Source organism: Ambystoma mexicanum, chromosome 6p (assembly GCF_040938575.1).
Source record: "Ambystoma mexicanum isolate Mex_15411 chromosome 6p, UKY_AmexF1_1, whole genome shotgun sequence".
In the NCBI taxonomy this organism is placed as follows: Eukaryota; Metazoa; Chordata; class Amphibia; order Caudata; family Ambystomatidae; genus Ambystoma; species Ambystoma mexicanum.
The window spans coordinates 1191052835-1191079612 of record NC_090935.1 but is presented as its reverse complement, the minus strand read 5'-3'; the positions used below and the strand labels follow the sequence as shown (position 1 = coordinate 1191079612).

Below are 26778 nucleotides of genomic sequence, written 5' to 3'. Positions count from 1 at the left end.
TCTTGAAAACACTGACAGCTGCATATTTCACTATTCAGTGATGATATATCTCCCAATGGAGCAGCCATCTTCATCTTGTCTTATTGTTATCAACTTTTAAAGTTATACTGTACATTCATGGAAATAAAGTACCACAGCGGCTCAGAGAAAATGATGTACTGTGGTCTACAATTAATCAGCCTTTAATAAATGTCTTTGCCACCCCCAATCATCAACTCTTACTCTAGCTCCGTACCATCAATAGCCTCAGAAGGTAGTTGGGAATAGCCACCAAATGTCCATTAGCGAGTTGTTTGGAAACCATTGGCAACCATTGGCAACTGTGATGTCTTTAATTCACTAAAGGTGTGTGGATTAAAGCAGTTAAGGTGATAACATGCCACTTTACTGTATGAACGGTAAGAGATGAAGTGGAGAGAGAATTCAAGTGTGGGTGATGGTGGGTCAGGGATTGGGTGGGGTGACTATAGACAATAGACAAAGGGGGTCATTCCGAGGTTGGAGGTAAGGGAAAAACGATGCCGGTAAAGGATTACCGGCATCCCTTACCGCTACGGGCTATTCTGACCAACCAGACAGCGATTTACGGCACCGTAAATTACGATGCCGTAAATAGCAGTCTAGGGTCCCGCGCGTGACACACCATGCCGATATTAGCGGCATGCCGTAAACCGGAGCTTATCCCAAGTAATGCGGACATGCAAATAACGGCCTCCTGAAGCCTGAAAAGTACTTTACCGGCATGGAGTAAATACCGGCATCTGAGAGAAGGTGTTAAGAACCCTGAGCAGTGTTTCAAGAGCCACAGGTGCACACAATCAGCACAGGTGGAGGCAATGGAGTCTGGCACAGCACAAAAGGAGCACACCCACACACCACACCTCCTCCCACACCAAGATGATACCAATAGTAGTAGCATTACTGGAGATGGAGGCCCTGCTTGCAAGTCAGCAACAACAACAGCAACAACAGCAACAACAACAACAACCACAGCCCCCACCACAGAGGATACACAAGAGGAGAAGGAGGGTGAGACAGGCCCAGCATGCCCCACCAGTGCAGCCACCGTTACCACGCTGGCAGCCCCCAATCCCTTGCATCAGAGCCAGTCCTTTCAACCTAACCCCTGAGCAGATCCACACCCTGTACCGGCTTGACCGTGACACCATGATAAATGACGACATAGTGAGCCTCATAGAAATACGCACCGCCATCCCCCCTCTACTGAAGGTAGTGTCTGTGTTCCACTTCCTTGCCACAGGCACCTACCAGCACACAGTGGGGTATGTGCATGGCAAATCACAACCCTTATTTTCCCGGATACTGAACCAAGTGCTGGATGCCCTCCTCAAGCACACAAGGGACTATATATCCCTATCACGGACTCCCCAGGAGATACTTGATACAAAAGTTGCCTTCCATGCACTGGCAGGCATGCCAAATTGTATAGGTGCCCTCGACTGCACCCACGTGGAGTTGGTGGTCCCATATGCCATGGAGGTGGCGTATCGCAACCGCAAGCAATACCACTCCATCAACGTGCAGATGGTATGCAACGCGAGCAAGATCATCACACATTGCTCTGCCCGATATACAGGATCAACTCATGACTCTTTGGTCCTGTGGAACTCCACGCTACCACGCTATATGGAGCGACATGCTGGACGGCGTGCCTGGCTGCTTGGTGAGTTGCCTGACTGGCCCATGGCAGTACATCACGGTTATGAGGTGGGTACCTGCATACTCCATCTGGGTGGGAAGGGGGGAGAGATGCATACTCCACCTGGGTGGAAATGTTGACGCCAGTGCACGATGTGCACCTCACCGAACACTGTGCCCCAGAGCCAGTGAAACGGCACATGACTACCGAATCCCACAGTGATGAAGTAAGGCCGACACTTAACACCACATAACTAACAGGTGACCAGGCCACATCCCGCAACACATGCACCACTCATCGGCGGCCCTCACACACCGTAAGGGCATCTAGCACTATGCACTGCATATCACCACACCGGAGAGTCATCCCTGGGAGTGCATTGAACTGAGCCCAACAGGGATACCACACTGCGTCACTGGTACTGCACACCCATAGGAGTGCTGTAAGTCACCATAGTACGGATCAGTGCAGAATGACGAATATGCTACTGACTACGCTCCCTACTAACAAATCTTACACAACACAGCACTTCAAGGATCTTACCCCAAGACTGCTGCATGCATATACGATGCATGTTCTACAAGATGTGAGTGCACACCATAAACCATCTTGAAGATGCTACCCCCTCCATCATTCCATTGCACAGGACACATAGCGGGGCCAGGAATGGGGCCAATGCATCCAGGGACATGTGCGTATGGGCAGAAATCACCTGCTGCCATGTAAGACTAGTTCAGTTGTCCACCATGAATGTACAAACACTTACCTTCATTCCCTTCTCATGCAGGTGATGGCGGCTATCCCTTGACGCCGTGGCTCATGACCCCTGTCTGAAACCCACAGAACAGGCACGAGGAGGCCTACAATCGTTCCCATACCCGTACACGTGTGGTGATTAAGCAGACCTTTGGCCTGTTGAAGGCACGATTTTGTTGCCTAGCCGGTCGGGTGGGGCACCCATCTACAGCCATGAGAAGGTGTCCAAGATCCCCATGGCATGTGTAATTCTGCACAATATGTGCATCGGTTGGAACGTGCCTCTGTCCCCTGACATGAGACTGCTACCAGCAGATGATGATGAAGGGTAGGAGGAGGAAGAAGTGGCAGGACAGCATCATGGTGCCGATGCACAGGAGGGACATGCCGTGTGGCAAGCATTGATTGGGCAATATTACTGACACACAAGTGGACATGAGGACATAGGGCACTGGGTATGGGGATACATGTACACCATGCACTGTCAGATATCAAAAGACACATGCGCAATGATGAATGTCCACGCTGGTTTAGCTTTGCAACACAAACAGTGTATTGAAATTGAAAATGCCTAAGTGAATAACAAACCCTCCACCACCCCACCCTCCTCCCCCTCCCCCCCAACTCCCCCACACACCCTCAACCTCTCCTGCTCCCCCCCAACTCCCCCACACATCCTAACCCTCCTCCCCCTCCCCCCCAACTCCCCCACACACCCTCACCCCCTCCCCCCCAACTCCCCAACTCTAGTGCCATGGTGTCCATGTAGGCCACATGTAGCTGGCAGGCAAGTTACTCCGTGCTCCCGAGCCAGGGGCAGCCGTGTCCCGGCGGTGCTGGGAACGGAGTGACCGACGCAGTGGGCTCATCTGTGTCGAGTTACTGGTCGACGGGGTGTCCTCATGCTCAGCCTGTTCTGAAGGACGTGTAGCCTCCAGGGCAGCAGCAATGCGTCCGAGGACATCACATAGACGGTTGGTGCTGTCCGTCATCACCTGCCACATTGCCCTTAATTCCTCCCGCCACTCCTCCCTGCCCTGCCGATTGTCCTGCATCAGCTCGGTGATGAAGGTGGTGAGCTGCGCTGCATGCTGCGCGTCAGCCGATGGTGTGTCGTCCCATGACCTGGCAGGGCTTCGCCTGGGGGACTGGGCACAGGATTGGCTTGTTCCTGTGATGGTCCATGGGCACATTGGCCAGGTGTGTCTGGCTCGCCTGAGTCGCTGCATGAGACTTGTGGGTAGGTGCTGGCCTCTGGGGTGTGGACGACTAAATATGTGTCCTCCTCTGCTGCTCCACAGGTGGAAAAGGGGCTGTCACCAGATTCCAGGGGGGCCGTGGCTTCCACCTCACCAGCGACGCTTGACTCCTCCGACCTTGGCGTTGCCGATGTTCCTGGCGCCAATGCATGAAGGGGTGGGGTTGGTGCACCCTCCATGGGCCTTGCAGCAGCCGGTGTTGCGCTTCCTGGCTGGGATGCGACGGACGCAGCCTTTGCCCCTGGAGGTGGTGGGACAGCTGGTCTCGTGGTCCTCGCTGTCATGCTCACTGCCTGTGGGGCTAGAAGAGAGGGACTGCATGATTGATGATTTGGAAGCCAACTTTCATACATGGCTACATTCACATATTCAGTCATTTGGGGGTTATGGGCATTTGGATATTCAATGGCACTACATTCAATTTATGGGTGGGATATGCATGCAGGTGTCAGTGTCACGCATGTTGGCCGGGTGCTGTGCTGTCTGACTAGCCCACTGTCCACAACAGCTGCCCAGTGTGCCTCATGGGATGGGCCACTTTGTGCAGTATGTGTAATGTGTGTTAAGCCCTTGCACTTGGAACTTGCTTGGGTCGCAGTTGCTTCGGCATGAATTTAAGGGGGGGGGGACACCATGCCGTGACTCCTTGGCCAGGCCTTTCAAGTGTATATCATGGCATTGGCATTGTCAGTGTTGACTTTGGACACTCACCTCCATCAGCGGACGACGGTGCCCCACACTCCATGTTGCCGACCCCTTCAATTGATTCTTGGCCGATCAAGCCGGCACACGTCTCCTCCCATGGCACCAGTTTCATGGGGGAACTTGGGCCCCCTCCAGTCTCCTGGGCCTGGCTGCGGTTTGCCGAGAGGATGCTCCGCACCCTCAGCCGCAGGTCGTCCCACCGCTTGTGGCAGTCCTTGGGGGAGCGGGGGTGCTGCCGACTGCGCTCACCCTCTGGGCCACTAGTGCCCAGATGTTTTTCTTCCTGAGCACCGGCTCTCTCAGCATGTGTCCGCTGAAGATGATGTTGGCATGCTCCTCGAGTGTGTCCACCATGATCTGCAATTCATCGGGGCTGAAGCGCTGCTTGCGGAGCCGGTCTGCTCCCTTCTTGGGTGCTTTTGGCATTCCTGGTGCTTCTGTTGGGCTTTTACAAGGTTCACAATGGTCTCAGGGGTCCTGCCTGGTGAGGATGGCAATGGATTGTATTTTTAAAGATGGCCCGCGCTCCTTCTCGTTCCTGTGCGATGACGCTATTTCCAGTTCCGCTATTTAGCGGTGGCCGTAATTTACGGCCAACGTTATTTATGGTCACCGCTATTGCCGCTTTACTCTATAGCGGTAGTGTTATGTACGGTGCGCTTCATGCCGGTAAGGGCTTTTTGGGGCCCTTTTGCGGCATGGCGCAAAGCTCGTGCCCACAAAGTCGTAATAGGCCGCTTTTAGCGGTCTATTACCAGCTCCGAAGCGGTATTTGCTCCATGCCGGTAATGACCCGTACTTACCTCCAAACTCGGAATGAGGGCCAAAGTGTGTACCGCCTCCTCAGCTGTGGTGCAAGTAAGTAATAGATCACAAGAATGACAACTGACCCACATTTTGTGGTCCTTAGATGAATGAATACAAATCATTTTTATCACCAATTGGTGGAGCAGCTGGACATTTGAGGACAATGGGTGGAAGTTCTTGGATATTTAGATGTGGATAGTATGTGATAGTAACAATAGTGATAGACCCTTGGCCCTTGCTTATGGACATGAATTATAGAATGTGTAGAAACCATGGAATTACAATAATGTAACCTGATTGTGGATGGAAAATAGCACTAATTATATAGCCTTTCGGCATCCGACATGCTTTATAAATATGAGGAAGACGTTTGAATAAGGTGGTCAATTGGGGGTCCATGGAGAAGTGCACTGTACCTTGTTTCTATTTGTATAGTTTGCAGTAATGCCAATATAGTATGCCCCATGCATTCAATATGGACAGTTTAAACAAGGAGATCCAGAAAAAAGAATAAATAAGCAACACTGCACGCATTCTGTACGACTAATTGACTGTGCTTATTTCCCACACCCAAACAATTAGAGTTAATAAAATGCATGCACAAACAGGGGATATGTGAAAATCATTATAGTAAATACATAATAAATAAAAGTAAAATGTACGAATTACCGAACCCAGCACTGGGTCAGATTGAATCCTGGGACCCAGTTGATTAAGGGATCACCCTTTTGTTGAGTCATTCACTCAATTGATGAGGCTTGGCTATCACCCTATCAGGCATTCAACTCCACAGCCATCGCTGCTGGAGAGGGTGACATGCATCTCAATGCATATGTGCTTTAAAGGATGCCTACATCACACTCCTCACTGTCCCAGCTCACCAATATTGAAGATACATTGGGGTCAAACCAGCATCCAGATCCCTGGGCGATGTGGCTGTTTTGTCCGGTTATGGAAAGCACATATGTGGAAAAGGCACTTTTAGGTACTGGGAATAAATGGTAAAATGATCAAATTGGTATATTCTCGGGGTTTGCAAACTGGGAGTGCACATGGGTTTTCAATCTGTAAGTATGCAGTGGCTCTTCTCACTGGACATATACTGGTGTATTTTAAACAGGAAGTTTAATAGAATGGTGTAAAGGTACACTGGGATTGTAATGCAATTGTGTAATATCAAAACGGCAGTGCAGTACGAATGTTAAAGTGTAAAATGGGAATGTTCTGTGAATACTCGAATCATGTGCACAATACAAAATATATAGATCGTCAAACTATGATCTGACATATGTCCACTCTGTGCTAAGGCACCACTCATATTGCAGGTGCAGTGGCCTCGTGTGTGCTTTCTCAGCTCTGACACCGAGACAGGAAATGCGTGTTCCAAAGTGTGCGGCGTTAAAGGTTGTTATTGGGAATCGTTGGCAGTGCTAAAGCGTGCAGGAAGGAGATGATTTAAATTTCTCTTTTGGTTTCCCAATCTATCTCTCACATCAGTTTTCCAAGCATTCTTGATTGGTTATTTCAGAGCCGCGTGTGCTTACACTACACACCTTTCTGTCTTTGCCTCCCCCAATCCTTCAGGTCGGATCCTTGGAGCAGGCCATGCAGGATGCCCTGGTCATGGACCGAGTGGACTTTGTGAAGCTGCTGATTGAGCACGGTGTGAACATGCACCGCTTCCTTACCATATCTCGCCTGGAGGAGCTCTATAACACAGTCAGTATACACTCTTTTGGCACCCTCTGGCCAGATTCATTGTTTCCAGGACAAAAGTTGTCCTCTACAAATGACCAAGAAAATGACTTTTTGTATATTGTCAAAAACCCTTTTGGTTACAACTTTGTATTTGTGTATGTATTTGAAGTGTTATATAGTGCTGACACATTGTATTTGGCTACTTCAGTTGGTTTTGAAACACTGGAGGGAGGACATAGGAAATGTGGAATGGAGTTGCTGCATTAATAAGAAGAAAGCACCAATAAATGACAAGGACATGAGAAAGTCACTCTCTTGAATGCAATATAGTTTGTTTAGATTATACTGAACACCGACCGAGGGAAAAGGGCTGAATGTGAAGTAGTCAGAGGAAGCAGTGTTTCAAGCGCTCCTGAAACACACGTCTCTTTCGGTCAATTTTGCAATAGAACAACATCATGATCAGGCATACCCTCGTTCCTCCCTCTCTCCCTCTCTCCCTCCCTCCCTCCCTCACTCACTCCCTCCCTGCCTCCTTCCCTCACTCCCTTCCTCCCTCCCTTCCTCCTTTCCTCCCTCCCTCCTTCCTTCCTTCCTTCCTTATCTTCCTTCCCTATCTTCCTTCCTTTGCTTTCCTTTCCTTCCTTATTTTCATTTCTTTTTTCCTTATTTTCATTCCTTCCTTTCATTTCTTCCTTCATTCCTTAGTTCCTATCTTCCTTTTTTTAGTTTCTTCCATCTTTCAGTTTCTTCTTTTCCTTATTTCCTTCTGTCTGAATGGAGATAGAAAGGTTAGGTTACAGTAGCTTTCACAACTAACCAAAAGCCAGAATCAAGTTTCACAGGGAGCACGCACAGATGGTCATTGTGAAACATGGAAGTGACTTAGAGCAAGTACTTTGCATGAAGCAAATCAATTTGAAATAACCCAGAGTCATCAAGGTGTTTGTTTGTTTGTTTATTTATTTATTTATATAGCGCTCTTGACCCGGGGGTATATATGCGCTTTGAACATCAGGTTACAGGTAAAAGACAATAGTACAGTATTGATAGGGCATAGATAATAGTATTCAAACAATATACATAAAATTGGACATTCGGAGTGCATACATATGTGGTAGGACAGTTATTTGTTGGTTAACCAGGAAATGACCTTGGTTCTGAAGGGTTGGAAAGTAGGTGTGGATTTAATATCCAGTGGGATGGAATTCCAGAGTTGTGATGCCAAGGTTGGGAAGCTGGATCCTCCAGCTCTTTTGAGGGAGTATTTGGGAACTGTTAGTTGTAATGAGTTGGACGATCTGGTGGTTCTAGTGTTCTGTCTTAGTGTAAATTTGTTCGAGAGGTAGGGTGGGGCAAGATGATTGAGGGCTTTGTAAGTAAGGCATATGGTTTTCAAATCAATTTTCTGTTGGATGGACAACCATTTGCAGGCAGTTCTGGTGGCGGAGATGTGTTCCCTTCTAGGAATATTGAGGGCAGCACGGAGTGCGTTATTTTGTAAAACTTGCAATTTATTGATTACTGTTTTGTTGGCACCTACATAGAGGCTATTACAGTAATCCAGTTTAGATTGAATGAGTGCTCTGGCTAGGATGAGACAGTTGCTAGGGGAGATCAGTGGTCTGCAGGCCCTGATAAGTTTGCCGGTGTAGGCAGTGGCTGAGGCGGTCATGTTGATTTGTTTAGCTAGGTTGATGTTCGTGTCTAGGTAGAAACCGAGGGTTTTTACGCTCTTGGCAATGGGTATGGTATTACCGTCAATAGTGAAGCTAGTGTAGCCGGGACAGAGTTTACTGATAGTGTTCGGTGAGCCGACAAGAAGCAATTCAGTCTTGTCATCATTCAGGCATAGGCCATGTGTGGCCATCCATGCCTGAATGATGGAGAAGACTTCATTGATCCATTTGGCGTCCTTGTTGTAGTTGCCTGATAAGGTGAGGAGTATCTGGGTGTCATCTGCGTAGTTAGTATAGGTGACACCCAGATTGTCCAGCTTGTCGAATAAGGGCTTAGTGAAAATATTGTAAAGGGTAGGTGAGACACAGGATCCTTGTGGGACACCGCAGGTGATGGGGATGGGGTCAGCCGCTGCTAGGGGGGAGAAGACCCGCATGGTTCTGTTGTCCAGGAAAGATTGGATCCATGTGACTGCAGAGTGGGAGAAGTGTGCTGCCAGAGATAAATGGTTGCACAGGATTTTATGGTCGACCAGGTCAAAGGCAGCGGAGAGGTCAAGGAGTAGAAGGATGGCAGCCTTGTTTTTGTCTTTGAGTTCGTCTATCTGGCATTTGAGATCAACAAGGGCCGTTTCTGTCCCGTGTTGTGGTCGAAAGCCAGATTGGCGAGTTCCTAGTAGGTGATTGGCCTCAAGGTAGTCCTGGATTTGTAAATAAGCCACTCTATCCAAGATTTTTAGTAGGAATGGGACGGTGGTAATGGGTCTGTAATTCGTGGGGATGTCAGGGTTGAGAGTAGTTTTTTTTAGTAGCGGTAGGACCCAGGACTGTTTCAGATTGCTGGGGACCATGTTGTTGGCGAAGGACAGGTTTATTAATTTGGTGATAAATGGGGAGAGATCCCTAGCTGCATCTTTTATGATCTGTGCGGGGCAGCTGTCCCCCTTGCAATTCGATGGTTTAAGGGATGCTATAATTTTCTGAACCTCCAATATGGATACCTTTTTGAAGGTGAAGCCTGAATTAGTGGCAGTAGGTGGAGGGGGCGTGGGGAAGGAGGTGGGATCGAGAGTGAGTTGTTGTCGTTTGTTGTTGATTTTAGTTTGGAGCCCTGAGATTTTGTTAGCTAGGGCATTCTGGATCCCTGTGCACCAGGGTTTATCCTTAGTGCAAGAGTCAGTGGGGGTAATGGGGTTTTCTAATTCCTTTAGTATGTTAAAGAGCTCCTTAGTACTGGAGCTTGCCTGGGAGATCCTAGTGTTGAGAGATTCTTTCTTGGCCCGTATAATCTCATTTTTGTAGAGGGTGGAGATGTTGGTGAGATTGGTTCTGTTATTTATAGAAGGCACTAATTTCCAGAGTGCTTCAAGTTTGTTTTTTTGTTGACGCAGGGTTTTGAGCTCCGGGGTGAACCATGTGTTCAGGTGCGCTTTGGGTATTCCTTTGCGCAGTTTCAGTGGGGCAATGATGTCAATGGCTTTGGCCATGGACTCATTGTAGGCGTTGACCAGTTGGTTCAAGTCCGTTGTGGCGGGTAGTGCGTTTAAAGTAGGGATCACCAGAGGTATTAGGGCTTCCGCTGTGATATTGCTCTTTTTCCTAGTAGGGCAGGCAGGTGCCATGATAGGCCTTTTATGTGCTGAGTTGCTGGTAAGAATGTCAAACTGGAGGAGGTGGTGGTCAGTCCAGATAAGTTGTGTGGGATCTTTCGTAGTAATGTTGCAGTTAAGGGTAGTTATCCAGTCAAGGATTCTGCCTTTCGAGTGGGTAGGTTTGGAGCAAAGTTGTTGGAGGCCATGCTCCTCTAATGCCATGGCCAGGGCAGTGGCTGGGGTGTCTAGGGGGTCGTTAAACCCAAGGTTAAAGTCTCAGAGTATAATCAATTGTGCTGATGGTTTGGAACTTTCAGCAACTAGTGAAGTGATGTCTTCCTCAAATGAGCCAGGAGGGCCCGGGGGTCGGTAAATTAAGTGCAGCGTAATAGTACTTTTAGGGGAGGTTTGAAATTTGACTGTAATGTGTTCACAGGATTTGAGTGGGGGAGCAGAGGATAGTCTGATGTCAAGCGTGGACTTAAAGATGAAAGCTACGCCGCCACCTCGAGCGTTCGGTCTATCTGCTCTAAGGATGGTGTAGTTATCAGGTATGGCTAGGGTAAGAGATGGACCTGCAGCATCGTGCAGCCATGTTTCGGTTACCGCAAGGAAGTCCAGGTTGTTTGTTAGAATAATGTCAGCGACTTCTGAGGCATGGGCGATTAATGATCTGACATTTAGGAGAGCTCCTTTGAGACTGGGATGGATAGTGTTGATGGGTGTTACAGTGTGAGGGTTGATCTTATTGAGTGATTTGGTAGGGCCTTTGCTAGGTCTGTGGTGGGTTCTGGCGCCAAGTCTAGAATTCCGATCGGAGGGGATGAGGGTAGTGTTACGGGAGTTGGTTGGGTTAGCTAATGTAGAGGTGTTGTAGTCAATGGTAGGGCAAGATGCTCTCGTGTTGATGGGGTTCTGCTTATAGACAGCTAGGTGTGTGTTAGCTGCGACATGCGGTGTGTATGCAGTTATGCATGGGATTTATAAAGTGTGAACCTAGCTGGCAAACAATGGAGTGTGTGTTTGTATGTCGATAGTGGGATTGCCTGACAGAAGCGGAAAATCATCAGATCATTTCCGAATTTGAGATGATCGTGTTGCTTTCTTGGTGTAGTGTTAATTTGAAGCCACAATCTGTGGCAGCTGTGCTTAGTATCATGTAAATGCAGACTTACTACTTGAAATGAATGGTGAGGACAGGTGAATTTTTATATTGGAGGGGCATAAACATTTTCCATTAATACTCCATAGCGACTGAGGGTAGTCAGGGTACCTGAAACAACCAAATGGAGGATCAGGGGTGCGAGGAACGGGGCATGGGGCTTAAAATAGTGGGCTAAATTGTGCATTTTACAGCACTATTTCTGTGAAATAATTGGTAAAAAGCCATACAGTTTTCAATCGTTTTGTAGGGTAAGACACGGAAATATCCAAAAGATGCCAAGCCACCAACAGTGTACTGAGCATTTTACAACACATTTTAATGATGTATTTGCCCACAGAGTATGTCTGTATCTGCCAATGTAAACAGATTTCATGCTGGCTGTGTCCACACATGTCAATGTCAGCTTCACCAATATATGCAAGTATACCTACATAAGATAATTCTCATGTTTCCTCTGCTCACAATGTGAGTACTGATACTATATGGACACATGTCCATGCTGGGCCTGCCAAAATATGCCACTATCCACATGTACAAACATACTCCTGTTGGCTCTGCTCACTAAAATGCCAATCCACAAAGAGGGAACATGTCAATACTGGTTACGCAAGTATGCCAGCATGACCATCCATGTAAGAACACTCATCATGTTGGTTTTTCCCATTATGCCAATACAAATAAAATACCACTGCAAGACTGCAAGACGATATGTCCATAATGACTACTCCATGATGTTTGCTCTTCCTATACTGCTATAACAAATGCAATACCACTGTAGGAAACACTTTCCATTCTGTGTGCGCTGATGTAGGCCAGTATGGCCATGTAAGAACACTCATCATGCTGACTTAGTATATAGCGCCAGAAATAAATACAATACCACTGAAAGCAAACATGCACATACTGGCTGCACCGACGTATGTCAGTACGACCATTTAAGAACACACACCTTGTATGTTTTGCCCATAATGTCAGTAAAAAATGTCATGCCATTGTAAGAAAACATCTCAATACAGGCTGCACCAAGTCCCCACATCAAAGAGGACCTTGTCTCTCCCTTTCCCAATCTGTCTACACAAAAATGAAGGCTGCCAAGTTCAAGGGACAGTGCAACTTCCTCCCTTTTCCTCTCTGACCTTTGCAATTGCAATTCTCATCTCCTAATCCACCAGCATGCACATTACATCCATACACACTTTCTTTGCATACATATGCATGTGACATATCCACACACTCACACTAATAAACAACCCCTTGCATTCGTGCATACATACATAAATAAACAAACACATAACTAATAATCAACAATTCGTTGCTCTCACCCTCAGTTTGGCGCTGCCACACGGTAAACTGACAGCCGACTCCTTACCTCCTGGATTCAGCATGCGCTACACATGCTGTTTGCACACAGATTAGAGGCCAGCGGGGGAAGACTTCCTATTCCTCACCAGACTCTCAGTATTGTGGTCTGTGGCATCTACAGTGAGCCTTTGGGCTCCATATTAATAATTAAAACAATCTTTGTAGGGGGATGTGCCCCTAGCAGGCAGGCAGCAGTGAGCAATGGTCTCCATAAGTACCCACAGACTTTCTCTGCAACACCAGGTGAGACAAGTAAGTTTAGAATTTTAAAAGGGGATGGCACCCGTGCTGATTCACTAAATGTGTGCTCTTAGAGTCATGCCGTGAGAGTAGCTGCCACATCTCAAGTGCATATGTTATTCACAGAAGGATGCTCTCAAGATGTAGCATTCCCTGCTCCAGATTGCTCTGTGCCTGACCTCCCCTGTTACAGACGAAGCTCAAGGAAAAACAGACTGCTGCCTGCACTGATACGCCCCAAATAGAAACTCCCATGCTCTGCATGTGCATTTCAATTTATTATTTTAGATTTCCATCTCTGAACAAGTTGTGGCAATGTAAAAATCACAATTACATTGATGTTTCCTTTAAGGCATGTCACTGAGGCCTGTAACCAGTCCTTCGATCCACGTGTGTGCTGAGGTTAAATGCATATCTATGTATCAAGTGAGTTCCAGACTCATTGGTATGCATGGAGTGACAGGATGCAGGAACCTTGTTCTTGCACCTCATCCCTGGGGGCTGCACGTGTGCAATGCAGAGAGCAATGTGTCACACTCATTATGCAGCCAGAGTTTTTTGTGAATTTGCCACTATGCGTTATCCATAGCTACAAGCCAACTCCATCACTGCCAGGCCAAGCCAACTCCATCAAAGCCACCCACCTTCTCGGTCATCCGACCCATGAAGTGCGTGTCAGTTGAGGCTTTCGCCACCACTTTCTCACCCCCCTGTCCCTTTGGCTGGCTCACACCCTGACACAGCCCTCTACATGCTCCACTCTGCTATATCTGATACTCTCGATGTTCTTGCCCCTGTCATGAGGATCCGCCTGAAGTCCAAAGCCAAGTGCAACTTCTGGTACGACTCAGACCTCATCACCCTTAAACACAAATGCAGGCTGGCTGAGATGAAATGGCGTGCTTCATGTACATCCTCTGACAAACTGGCCTGCCGCCTGCTCAGAAGGCAATACCGGCGCTCTGTCCTCACCAAGAAGAGACCTCATATCCAAGCCAGCGTCTCTGCGGCATCTAACAACTCGGCTGAACTCTTTAAAATCTGCAAGGTACTGGCCAATCCTGCCATGGTCTCTACCTCTCCTGTCCCTTCCCAGGCCCTCTGCATGGCACTAACTTCTCATTTCATCTCTAAAACTCAGGACCTCCTGTCCTCTCTCTCCTCCTCTCCCCTTCTTCCCTCTACTCCCTGCTCTTCCTCTGGCCCTTCCTCTGCCACCTCTCCTCCCTCCTTCACTGCCTTTCCCCTGTTCTCCCCAGACGAGGTTTCTAGACAAGTGTGATCTATGAAAGTCCCATCAAAACAGGTTCATCCCTGTTCCTCCAAAACCATCAAGGACTACATTGACTCACTGGCTCCTGCCCTGGCCAACTTCTGCAACCACTCCTTCACCACTGGAGTCTTTCCTTCCCCCCTGAAGCACTCCCTTGTGCACCCTCTTCTTAAGAAACCCTCTGCTGACCCTTCCTGCCCGCTAACTATCGCACAATCTCCATCACACCTTTCCTGGGCAAACTCTTGGAAAAGCTGGCCATCTTCCAGCTCAATCTTCACACTGAATCTGTTGGTTGTCTCCATGAATAAAGCTGCCAGAAGCACGAGAACTGCTCTCCTGAGCATCCGTGAGGACCTGCTCTCCAACCTCGATCCCAACACTCCCTGTGTCCTCATCTTACTTGATCTCTCTTCTACCTTAGAAACAGTCAACCATGCAATCCTGCTCAACCGTCTCTGTGAGAACCTGGGGATCACTGGTCAGGCCCGAACATGGCTGGCTTCTTTCCTCTCTGATCGACCCTCCCAGGTTCGACTTGGGTCCTTCCTCTCCTCTATCTCTATCTCTACCTGTGGTGTTCCCCAGGGGTCTAATCTCTCTCCCCGGCTATTCAACCAATACCTGGCCCTTCTTGCCCTCCGTATTGCTGTGCTCTGCCCCAACTTCCAGTGCTATGCGGATAACACTCAGCTCATTTTCAGGCTGGCCTCAGCCACCTCTTCTCCCTCTCTCATCTGTGACTGTCTGTCCGCCATCCAGGAGTGCTGTGCCACCAATGATCTCTGCCTTAATGCCAGTAAGACCGAGATTCTCCTCATCGGCACTTCCACACCCTCCTTTCCTGTCACTCTCTGGCTGGCCTCTCTCGGCCCACTTCCTGCTCCCACCTTTTAGGCTAAAAACCTCAGAGTCATCTTCGACTCCACACTCTCATTCTCTCTATACATCTCTGACGTCTCTAAGAAGTCACACTACCAGCTGCACCTTCTCAAAGGTATTCTTCCTTTCCTCTCCTTCCCCCAGAAACTCACTGTCTCCAGAGCTCTGATTCTCTCTAGGCTGGACTACTGCAACAGCCTCTTTCTAAATCTGCCTGCTTCTGCTATCCGCCCTCTGCAACTCATCCAGAACAGGACTGCGAGACTTGTCCTTGGCCTCAAGCACATGGATCGTATCTCTCAGGACAGAAATATCAGCGCTGGCTCCCAGTGGCTGTGAGGATTAAGTACAAAACCCTCTGCATTGTCCACAAGGCCTTCTGGGGCTTGGGGCCTCAATACCTTCAACTCTCTCTTCCTAAATATCTTCCTTCTGGAGCTCTTTGCCTCCAACGCCCTTTGGGTCAGTCGCTTCTCCAAGCAACGAGTTGGTGGTAGATCTTTTTCTTCAGATGGGGACTCCCTCTGGAACTGCCTCCCTGAAACTTGAGGAGAATCATCTCCGGTTACGGAAGCACATCAAAACCTTTCTCTCTGCTTCTGCTTTTTCTCCTCCTCTTGCCTGCTGACTTCCTGGCTTAAACTGAAACAGCACTGGTTACCTGGCCACCCTCTGATCTCGGGTCCAGGTCATCTCCCCCACCAGTCGCACACTGGCGCTGCCTTCCTGGCAACCCTCGCACTTGGGAACTGTGTTCTGTTTCCCTACAGTCCCACTACCAGCACTTGACACCTGATGGCTGCACTTACCCTTGCACTTGCCACCTGCTGGTCTTACTTTTACTTATTGTTATTTATTCTATTATCCCATGTACTTCACTGTCCCCTCACCCCCCGCACTTTCCCCTTGCCCCTTCGCATGCTCTTGCGCGATCTGAATGACACTGGCGTAGTAGGATTGTTGTCTGTCTTCCCTCTGTTACCCCTCCCTTGCCTCGTCGCGCCTTGAAAGACTTGTGTATAGGCGCGTTATGAATGCCATATCATATCATACATAAAGTGGAAAGCTATCAGATTGACCATCACACAGTCGGTCACTTTTAAGCCTAGGACTAGACGAAGATGAGCTGACAGTAGTTCTCTGTATTCAAATGGAAGGCCTTGTGACAACTGAACATACCTTGCACACAAACAGTGGACATATTGACTGAAATACTATTGATGTCCCTTGAGGGATCTGAGCATTTCAGTTGCTTAATAGTCTCAGTGCTGACTACATTGATATAAGTTGTAATTGTAATTGATTATATAACCCGCTTAATACCCAGAGGTTTCTAAGCCCGGACCCGGGGATTGAACCTCTGTTGCTCTGCGTCATCTTGCTTTCAAGGCGAGCGCGTTGCCCCTGAGCTATCCTCCCGGGTTACCCATCTATGATTGTATATAAGTCCTGTAGAGGAGCAAGTGGACGAATTCTCCCTAGTCAACGGCCCCTCACCCTTACCCTATTGGAGTAACAGACAAGGAGCTACATTTGGGAGCCCATGCACAAGTTTATGCGACATGTCCATACCACGTCGACGGCATGAAAAATTATGTGCACTCAGGCAGCCATTCAGAAAATACTCTCACGTTCAAACAGCGGAGGAAACCTACCAAGAAGATGTTCCTTGCCGGATTGTCAAAAAGCTGCCATGTATAAAATGATGCACGATATGGATGTACATTAAACAATGCTTTAGGGCAGCAAAAAAGTGTGTGAAAGAAGATATATGATTTTATGTTGAAACAATACGAAAATTACTTAAGAATAACGATGTAACCGAAGCAGTAGTAGAACATGTACTCCATGATGCAATAGTTACGAATATAAAGAAGAATGAAGTGACCACCTGGTCAACAACTGTAAATACGCTGAAACGCAAGGTTGAAAGATAACATAGAAGCTTGCTTAAGAGAGGTACATATTCAACGTTTAGGACTACCATCAGAACAAGATGGACGAAGGCTCATGTCAATCAACCCAGTTACCTCAAAAACACGAGCCCAGGATCCTAAACGTGGAGAGACGATTCAAAAGCTGTTTTCTTTGCAAAAAAGAGGAGTACATTGGCTTTGAACCAAGGATGCTATTTTGAGAGATGAAGAAGAAGCACGAAGGGAGTCCACGAGCAGACCATGCAGCAATGACATATTTTCTAAAGATTACGAGGAACACAAACATTTACTCAGGCCAAATTAGATTATGTGATTAAAGGGCACAAAGTCAATATGGGATAGATTGAGCAAGCCCCTAAACGATACAAGGAGAACTGCACCCAGCAAAGGTTGAATCAAATAAGGTTAAAAGCACTGTCGATATGGAAAAATTCATGGTCTCACAACACGTGATGAAGATCTCACAAAGAAGAGCTATTCATTAAGCTTGGAGCTAAGATAGCCATGTGCCTACACTCCCTCAGAAGTCCCGAGACTGAGTAGACTAGCAAGGTCAACCTTCAAACAAGAGACACTGGCATGAGGCCTACCAATGAAAGAGGGTGACTTATTGGGAAACAAAGGAAGAACTGACGTATCTCCAACCACCTAGGTATCGTCTCTATGTGCGTGCTGCTAGCAAGCCGAAAGGCCAAGGTTGGATAGGGTTTCCAACCCATTAGATTAGCCTGCAGAGCACTTTTTAATACAATGTTGCAGTTATTAGCCCGCTGCCATATTCTCTGCTGTAATCAATATGCAATGTACATAGAAGTAGCTCAGGTTGTGTCCTACAGATAAGGGGCATTCAATGAGAGACTAACACTCATGCCTTCTATATGTAGACTTGTTCCCTGAATCAAATCCCACCCCTCGATAGGTTTTCGAAGTTTGCCACGTAGGATGACATCATAGATGACTCATCTAGCATTATATAAGCTATGCATGGTTGAAAAAAAGTGTGATCCTGCATCAGTCGTGTTGATGAGTGTATATACGCCCAGCTTTACTTCTTGAGATTAAAGCAGCATTTTACCATCTCCTTTGAGTCTTCCCGGTTATTGTGCTCAAAGTATTTTTCATGGTAATTCCATTAAGCGAAACAAATACTTCAAGGTGCTACAGCACATTCCACTGAATTGATCTCCTATATTCTATAAGGCAGTGCTTTAAAATGCAAACACCCTAAACTCTTAATTGTGCAATGGAATCATATAAACGATTTTCTGTTGAATATCCTTCTAATTTCCCCAAATGTCTACAACCTTCAACTTGACTTTAATTAGCTAATCTATTCGGCAATGTTAATTTCTAGTAATAATCCATTATGCACAGTATAGATAATGTTAATGGTGTGGCAAAAAAAGTCTTCTTTCTATCTTTACTGGATTAAATGAAAATGAGCAGTAACTAACACTTTTATGGGGAGGAAAATTAGAAACGAATGTACCTCTCTAAATAATCTCTCTATCTTGATTATTCTCCAGAAACAAGGACCAACAAATCCTCTCTTGCAGCATCTTGTTCGAGATGTGAAGCAGGTAAGCTGAGTCAATGGGTTAATGAACATACAACTATATGAACTGTGAAACGCAGAAGTGCTTGCTATTCCTGCATGAAGCACAGTGAAGGGAATTATTGCTTATTCCAACTGTGTGGCAGGTATGTTCTATGGGGCTGAGATTGTATTTTACCGCTCTGATTTAACCGCTGTGCTCAAGCTCTGCTGGGCAGTGGCTATCTTGGAGCAAGGGCACAGAAATCACAAAGTAAGTTGAAGTGCAGTTTTCTCAAATTTTCCTGACCCTTTGTACATCTGGCATGTTCAGCCCCCATGGTGCCGATTCACACAATTTCCACATATGCTTTCCTCTGTAGTGGAAACAGGGATGTCTCAATATGTTTTGGGGACATTGGATTAACCCTCTACTTGAACCACAACAGCCTGTAAGGTCAATGAGGTTCAGGCTCATGAAGATCCTTTTGTTGTTGTTGCAAAAGAGGTGCTAGGTCTGCATACCCACTTACCCTTCATTCATCTGTTTCTTTTCTCACATGCATACTGATTACTTCTGGCTCAATTGTGTATAACCAAGGAAACTACGCATTCTCAATGGTTAGAGATATTTCATTGATTTAGAACAGTCCAAGACACAAATCATAAGATGCACATAAGTAAATACTGATGCAGATCTCAAATAATTAATTGGGATGTTATCAATGAAGGTATGTTATGTTATAGTGCATTTGTATAGCGCCTTATGTATCATTGGTATGATCTCAAAGTGCTGTGTGTTGAACTCCCTTGGGGACCGTGGTCGGTATCAGTGGAGGGAGTAGAGTAGGATATTAGTGCTTGGGTGCACTTGGTATGTGTGTGGCCAGAGTGGTTTACGCAGGTTGGCTGCATTCTATCGCTATGTGTGGTGCGGTGGATGCGAGAGGTCATTTTAAATGTGTGCAGCGAGGAAAGTGGACTCGGAGTCTGCATTCTGGCTACCATGGGGCTTGTGTTGGAGAATATGTGTGCAGCTAGGCTGTTTTTTTCGTGGGGTATAACCACATTCTACTAGGCTGTTGACGTGTTTTCGGAACCAATTTAGGTATGTGTGCAGCTAGGCCAAATTGATCGAGGGGGTAGCTGCGTTCTATTGTTTGTTGGTGCAAAGTGGAGAGTGAGCATATTGGTAGGAGTGAGTGTCTGTGGTTACCGGTCGGAGGGTCCTGTTCCTGGCTTGCTTTCAGAGCTAAATGCAATGGCTGTGTCTGTTCTGGTGGTTCGTGGTAGTGGATTTCCAAGAGAGATAGTCTGGCCGGTAAGGGTATAAAGTATTAGCTCGGTTGGGAGGAATTTTTCCAGACGCTCAGTAGTAGGACTCAGAGGGCCCATATTTCGGGCTTTGGTGGTAGTTTACGATGGGGGGTGTGTGCCTCCTGGGTTATCCCATTATTCTTTGGATAGTCCAGCCGACCATAGTCAATTCTGTGCCTCCGGTGGGCAGTGATTGGCTCTTATTTCTAGGTCGTCCGGGAAGCCTCTATTTTGATCGTATACCAGTTGCTATGTCTTGGTGGTTGATCCGGCACGTACAGTACGCCACTGCCTGGGCCGGGATCCCTCTGGTCTATAGGCGGACATCCGTGCCCTGACTGTTCATGCATTCATTTGTCACTTATATTCGTTAGTCAGCTTCCGTGGCCTTAGCTGTTGCTGTGTTTTTTTCGAGTAATACAAATTCCGTCCAAAATGTCGCCATGTGGATGGATTTGCGGCCTTAGGCGGTCCCTTTCACTGATTTGGGAAAAGCCATGTACTTAACGCTTTGCGGTAGGCCATGTAGTCCTGATTGTGTCAAATATGGGGAGGCAGTGAATTCCACAGAGTTGGTGCCCTTATGGAGTAGGCTTACCCTCCAGACCTGGCTGAATTGGAGGCTGGGATCATTAGTAGGAGGGCCACGCTTGACCTTAGGGTGCATGTTGGGCGATAGGGCATAGTCTTCTCTTGGAGTTACGTTTGACCGGCCTTGTGTACTGCTCGATGGGTGATGCATAGGATTTTGAACGTGGCCCTATGTCCAATAGGCAGCCAGTGGATTGATTGATATTGATTGATATTTTATTTGTATTGCGCTCATACAAAAGTGTTTCAGAGCGCGATGAGGCAAGGGAGGGGAACAAGACAGAACAAAAACAACGATCTTACTAGGCCCAGTGACATTGAGAATGCGCAAGTGCAGGAGAGATGGAAGGGGGGAAAGTGCAGGGGGAGGTGAAGAGGTGGAAAGTGCTGATCAAAGGAATAAAACAACAACAGTACTAGTGCAGCCAGCAAGTGTCAAGTGCTAGGTTTAGGGCACAGGCGGGGGGTCTGATAAGTGCAGAAAAAGTGGGGGGCTTTAGGGTTACAGATACAGACCCACGTGCAAGGGTTGCCAGGAGGCAGTGCGGGTGCATGGCAGGGTGAGCAAGTACCTCTGCCCAAAATCAGATGGTAACCAGATGCACAATGCCAAAGCAGAACAGATCAGCAGGGGAGAGGAGGAGCGAACGCAGAAGCATAGAGGATGTTCTTGATGTGCTTCCGGATCCGTAGATGGTTCTCCTCAAGTTTCAGAGTGGAAGGGAGGCTGTTCCAGAGGGAGGCCCCAGCTGACGACAGAGATCTACCCCCAGCTTGTTTCTTTGAGAAACAACTGACCCTAAGGGAGTTGGAGGTGGAGGAGCGAAGAATTTGAGAGGGACAGTATTTACGGAGGGAGAGTTGAAGGTATTTTGGACCCAGGCCCCAGAAAGCCTTGTGTGGACAATGCAGAGGGTCTTGAATGTAATCCTTGCAGCCACTGGGAGCCAATGAAAAGATTTCAGGGCTGGAGAGATACGATCCCAGGGCTTGAGACCAAGGACAAGTCTCGCAGTCCTGTTCTGGATGAGATGCAGAGAGCAGAGAGTAGAAGCAGGTAGATTTAGAAAGAGACCATGGCAATAGTCCAGCCTAGAGAGAACCAGGGCTTAAGAGACAGTGAGCTTCAGGGGAAAGGAGAGGAAAGGCAGAATACCTCTGAGGAGGTGCAGATGGAAGTTTGACATTTTAGAAACATCAGAGATGTGGGCAGAAAAGGAAAGTGTGGAGTCGAAGATGACCCTGAGGTTCTTGGCCTCGCAGGTGTGGGTAGGCAGAGGTCCAAGGGAGGCCGGCCAAAGAGTGACCGGAAAGGAGGGTGAGGGTGTGCCGATGAGGTGGATCGCTGTCTTACTGGCATTCAGGCAGAGATTGTTGGTGGTACACCACTCCTGAATGGCAGACAGGCAAGAGATGAGAAAAGGAGAAGATGTGGCTGAGGGAAGCCTGAAAATGATTTGAGTGTCATCAGCATAGCACCGAAAGTTGGAGCAGAAAACAGCAATGCGATGGGCGAGAGTTGCCAGGCATTGGTTGAAAAGCCAGGGTGAGAAGTTAGACCCCTGGGGAACACCGCAAGTAGAGAGGGAGATAGAAGAAAGGAAGGACCCAAGTTGGATGTGGGATGGTCGATCAGAGCGGAAAGAGGTCAGCCAGGCCAGCGCCTGATCAGTGATACCCAGGTTATCATGGAGACGGTTGAGCAGGATGGTATGGTTGACCGTGTCAAAGGCAGAAGAGAGATCAAGTAGGATGAGGACAGAAGGGATGTTAGAGTCAAGGTTGGAGAGCAGATCTTCACGGATGTTCAGGAGAGTAGTTTCCGTGAACTGTCAGCTCTAAAGCCAGACTGATTGTCGTGGAGACAAACGACAGAATCAGAGTGAAGGTTAATCTGCGAGGTGGCCAGCTTTTCCAGAAGGTTGACCAGGAAAGGAGTGATGGAGATAGAGTGATAGTTGTCAGGCAAGAAGGGTCCGCTGTGGGTTTCTTGAGAAGAGGATGCACAAGAGAGTGCTTCAGAGGGGAGAGCTCCTGAGGTGAAGGAGAGGTTGCGGAAATCGGCCAGGGCAGGGGCAAGGGTATCAATGTGGTCCTTGATGGTTTTGGAGGAACAGGGAAGAACTTGTTTTGACGAGACTTTCATAGATCAGAATTGTCTAGAGACCTTGTCAGGGGAGAAAAGAGAAAAGGACGAGAAAGAGGGTGGGTGGGCGGCTGCAGGAGGGCCAGGGTATATAGTAGGAGAAGGGAGAAGAGGGGGATGGCACGAGAGAGTGGACAGGATGTCCTGAGTTTTTTAGATGAAGTGAGCGGCAACTGCCTTGCAAAGGGCCTGGGAGGCGACAGGAGAGGTAGAGACTGCAGCAAGGTTGGCCAGCTCCTTGCACTTTTTGAAGAGCTCGGCCGAGTTATTAGATGCCGCAGAGACACAGGCTTGGATGTGGGCTCTCTTCGTAGTATGGACAGAGTCGGTATTGCCTTTGGAGCAGGCAGCAGGCCAGTTTGTCAGAAGATGAACAAGAAGCCCTCCATTTCTTCTCATCCACCCTGCACTTGCGTTTAAGGGTAGCTAGGTTGCACCAAGAATTGCACTTGGCTTTGGCCTTCAAAAGGATCCTCATGACAGGGGCATCAAGAGTCTCGGAGATAGAAGAGCAGAGCAGTGGAGAGTGCGGAGAGCAGGCGAGATGTGGTCTCTTCTTCCTAATGCAAGGAGGAGTCTAGCAGTTGTGTTTTGGACTCTTTGGAGTTTGTTAAGTTGGTAGTCTGGTGCACCCAGGTCCAATGAGTTTGAATAGTCTAGTCTGGACATGACAATGGACATAATGCAGGCCAGTCTGTTGGGAAAGTGAGGTAATAATGTCAGTCATTCATCGAAAAGGACACTTAAATTCACTTTAAAATTCATGATAATAGTTCAATTTTTTTACATTTTTTGTCTCAATTGCACAAAAGCCATTTAATATATTTTGCTTATGGCATCATAAATGACATGTGCCATGGATGTGAAAATTATATTATTATAGCTCTCACTATTAATTTTCTTCAAGGTGATTTTGAAAATGGCATGATTGCAAGAATGATTAAACAAGAGGGGGGGTTGGATTGCTTAACAGTATTTAGAACTGGGTTCTGCCCTAGCAATATTTTGTAACACGAAAGGAGAAGAGGGGGGCAGATTACCCACAAGATTAATAGTCTGTGTGTGAGGGGTATGTATAATGCTGCTCAGTGATAAAATGTTCTGAATAGTTTCAAGGGTGAGAACAAACTAGAGATTATTTTCTCCCAGTGCCAAGGAAAGAATTTTTTAAGTCACTTTCGGCCATTTCTGAGGAACATGAGCCCTCATCTGACGATTCACGACCCTTTGGGTTGTAATATGCGTCACAAGGTGTTCCAGAGGCTCAGATATCAGAGGAATCAAAGATAAAAGATCTATATGAGACTCTACAAACTGCAAGTTCAATAGATACTTCTCCCGAGATTGAATTTGGAAGACCAGACACCTCAGACCATGCTGATGGGTCGTACAGACAATTAATGTCTAGAGTTATTGAGTATCTGGGATGGAGTAGACCTGCACCACATTTTGTGCAGGATGATCTTACAGATATTTTAGATAAGGGACCACAGGAGGACCCTATTCTTCCCTTCCATGTGGCCTTACAAAGGCAGGTCAATGCCAACTGGGATACACCAGAGTTAATCCCAGCAGTAAATAAAAAGTTGACAGGCAAATATAGAGATTCAAGCAGTGATCCCTTTTACTTAAGCCCACATCCTACTACAGAAAGTCTGGTGGTACAGGACGCCACATCCACGTCTAAACAGACTGCATACCCTACGCTTCAACCCTGACAGAGATGACAAGTGCTATGATCCATGGCAAAAAAAGGTCTTCTCTGCAGGATGTACGGACCTTAAGTCGGCAAATGCCACATGTGCACTGGCTAAATTCACAATTCCGACACGGTTGCGAGTTATGAAAGACATCTGCTAATACGGGTGTTCCACAAGGAAGTCCCCTGTATGTTCCAATACATCAATCTGCACCTTAGTCACAGATGTGACCTGGTCAGTCACTCCACTCTTCCTCATCGTGGGGCGAGGGCAGGAGCCCCCCCAGCACCCCAGCCCAGCAGAGGAACCACGCGACAAGCGGGGAGGAACACGGACAGGGCCTGCCTGACCCTGTCCCCACACGCCGCCTGACTCGCCCATGCCGGGCGCAGCGCGGCCTGAAACCGAGGCTGAGCCTCATTAACATCAGCTGTAACCGCCGGCAGGCGGATCACGCCGGCGGCCAGCTCAAAGGCCACTCTAAGGCCTGTTGGGTGCCTGCTCACCCCCTCACTCCACTCTTCCTCATCGTGGGGCGAGGGCAGGAGCCCCCCCAGCACCCCAGCCCAGCAGAGGAACCACGCGACAAGCGGGGAGGAACACGGACAGGGCCTGCCTGACCCTGTCCCCACACGCCGCCTGACTCGCCTATGCCGGGCGCAGCGCGGCCTGAAACCGAGGCTGAGCCTCATTAACATCAGCTGTAACCGCCGGCAGGCGGATCACGCCGGCGGCCAGCTCAAAGGCCACTCTAAGGCCTGTTGGGTGCCTGTTCGGAGCCGTAGGAGCCAGGGGCCAGGATCTCTGCCCTTTCAACTCCAGGATCTCTCACTATCAGAAGCTGGAGACGCCCTCAGCCGCACTATACTGATTCTAAACATGCATGGTACATTGGCCACGCACAGCACCATGGTACCTGTCAGCTTAACTGAACTGTCTTGGTGAGTAATGCTTAACTACATAAGATGGCTAAGCTCTTATAAAAAAAAATAATTGAAGCGCTACACCTACATTTGTAATTGTTGATTTTCTAACGACAGAAGCGGTAACAATCACCAGCTGCGGAAACTCTGACATTCCCTAACGCCAAACAAATTGTACGCATTTCTTAATGTGTGATTGGAGCGATCTCATTTACTGAACAGCTATCATTCTATAGTACTCAAGAAGCAAGTACAGTAGACACGTATACATGTTTACTCATACACCACAGATCCTTCTTGGTATTATTCGAAACCCACAATACAGTGGTGCGCCCCCCCGCCCATGTGGTAGTCTTTTTCTACTAACTGGTCCAACTTGCAGAGTTATTTATATGTCTGCAGCCATTTCCAGCCCAAATATGATTACCAAATTTAGGTGAACCCCTTGCGTACTTGCATCTACTTGCACATGCCTAAATGTGATTACTGTTCTTAGGTGAACCCCTTGCCTACTTGCATCTACCTGCACATGTCATTTTCAGCCTAAATGTGATTACTGTTCTTAGGTGAACCCCTTGCGTACTTGCATCTTCCTGCACATGTCATTTTCAGCCTAAATGTGATTACTGTTCTTAGGTGAACCCCTTGCGTACTTGCATCTTCCTGCACATGTCATTTTTAGCCTAAATGTGATTACTGTTCTTAGGTGAACCCCTTGCCTACTTGCATCTTCCTGCACATGTCATTTTTAGCCTAAATGTGATTACTGTTCTTAGGTGAACCCCTTGCCTACTTGCATCCACTTGCACATGCCATTTTTAGCCTAAATGTGATTACTGTTCTTAGGTGAACCCCTTGCCTACTTGCATCTACTTGCACATGCCTAAATGTGATTACTGTTCTTAGGTGAACCCCTTGCCTACTTGCATCTACCTGCACATGTCATTTTCAGCCTAAATGTGATTACTGTTCTTAGGTGAACCCCTTGCCTACTTGCATCTACCTGCACATGTCATTTTCAGCCTAAATGTGATTACTGTTCTTAGGTGAACCCCTTGCCTACTTGCATCTACTTGCACATGCCATCTTTAGCCTAAATGTGATTACTGTTCTTAGGTGAACCCCTTGCCTACTTGCATCTACTTGCACATGCCATTCTTAGCCTGAGTTGTGAATTCAGGTAAACCCCCTGTCTATCTACATATGCCAAACCGCACAATGTACCTCAGCAAGAGCCAAACAGCCACCCTACTGTATGTCCTCATACATATATTACACCTTACCATCGTCATTGCCACCATAACCATGTACCCTGCAGATAATGCACCCTGTCCAACCCTAGAAAGAAACACTAGACTACGAGCCAGACTACCCCGTCTCTACGAGCCCATCTACCACAACAAGAGACCCACCCTGCAACACACCAAAATCCACCCGAGCCACATCACACCCTGCTACAACCCCACCCAACCCAAACTCATCCCTATAACAATCCAGGATACACCCAACACTACCACTATATCCGGAGCTTTGATCAACGCCAGATCGATAA

General features: G+C 47.6%; 1 protein-coding gene across 1 annotated transcript in view; it reads left to right on the top strand.

Moving 5' to 3' along the window:
* Positions 1 to 26778, top strand: part of TRPM6 (transient receptor potential cation channel subfamily M member 6) — a 1703532-nt gene that overhangs the window by 747875 nt on the left and 928879 nt on the right. The window contains exons 12-13 of the mRNA XM_069625828.1: positions 6772 to 6906; positions 18542 to 18595. Coding sequence (XP_069481929.1) covers positions 6772 to 6906; positions 18542 to 18595 — 189 coding nt within the window. The remainder of the gene's footprint in view (positions 1 to 6771; positions 6907 to 18541; positions 18596 to 26778) is intronic.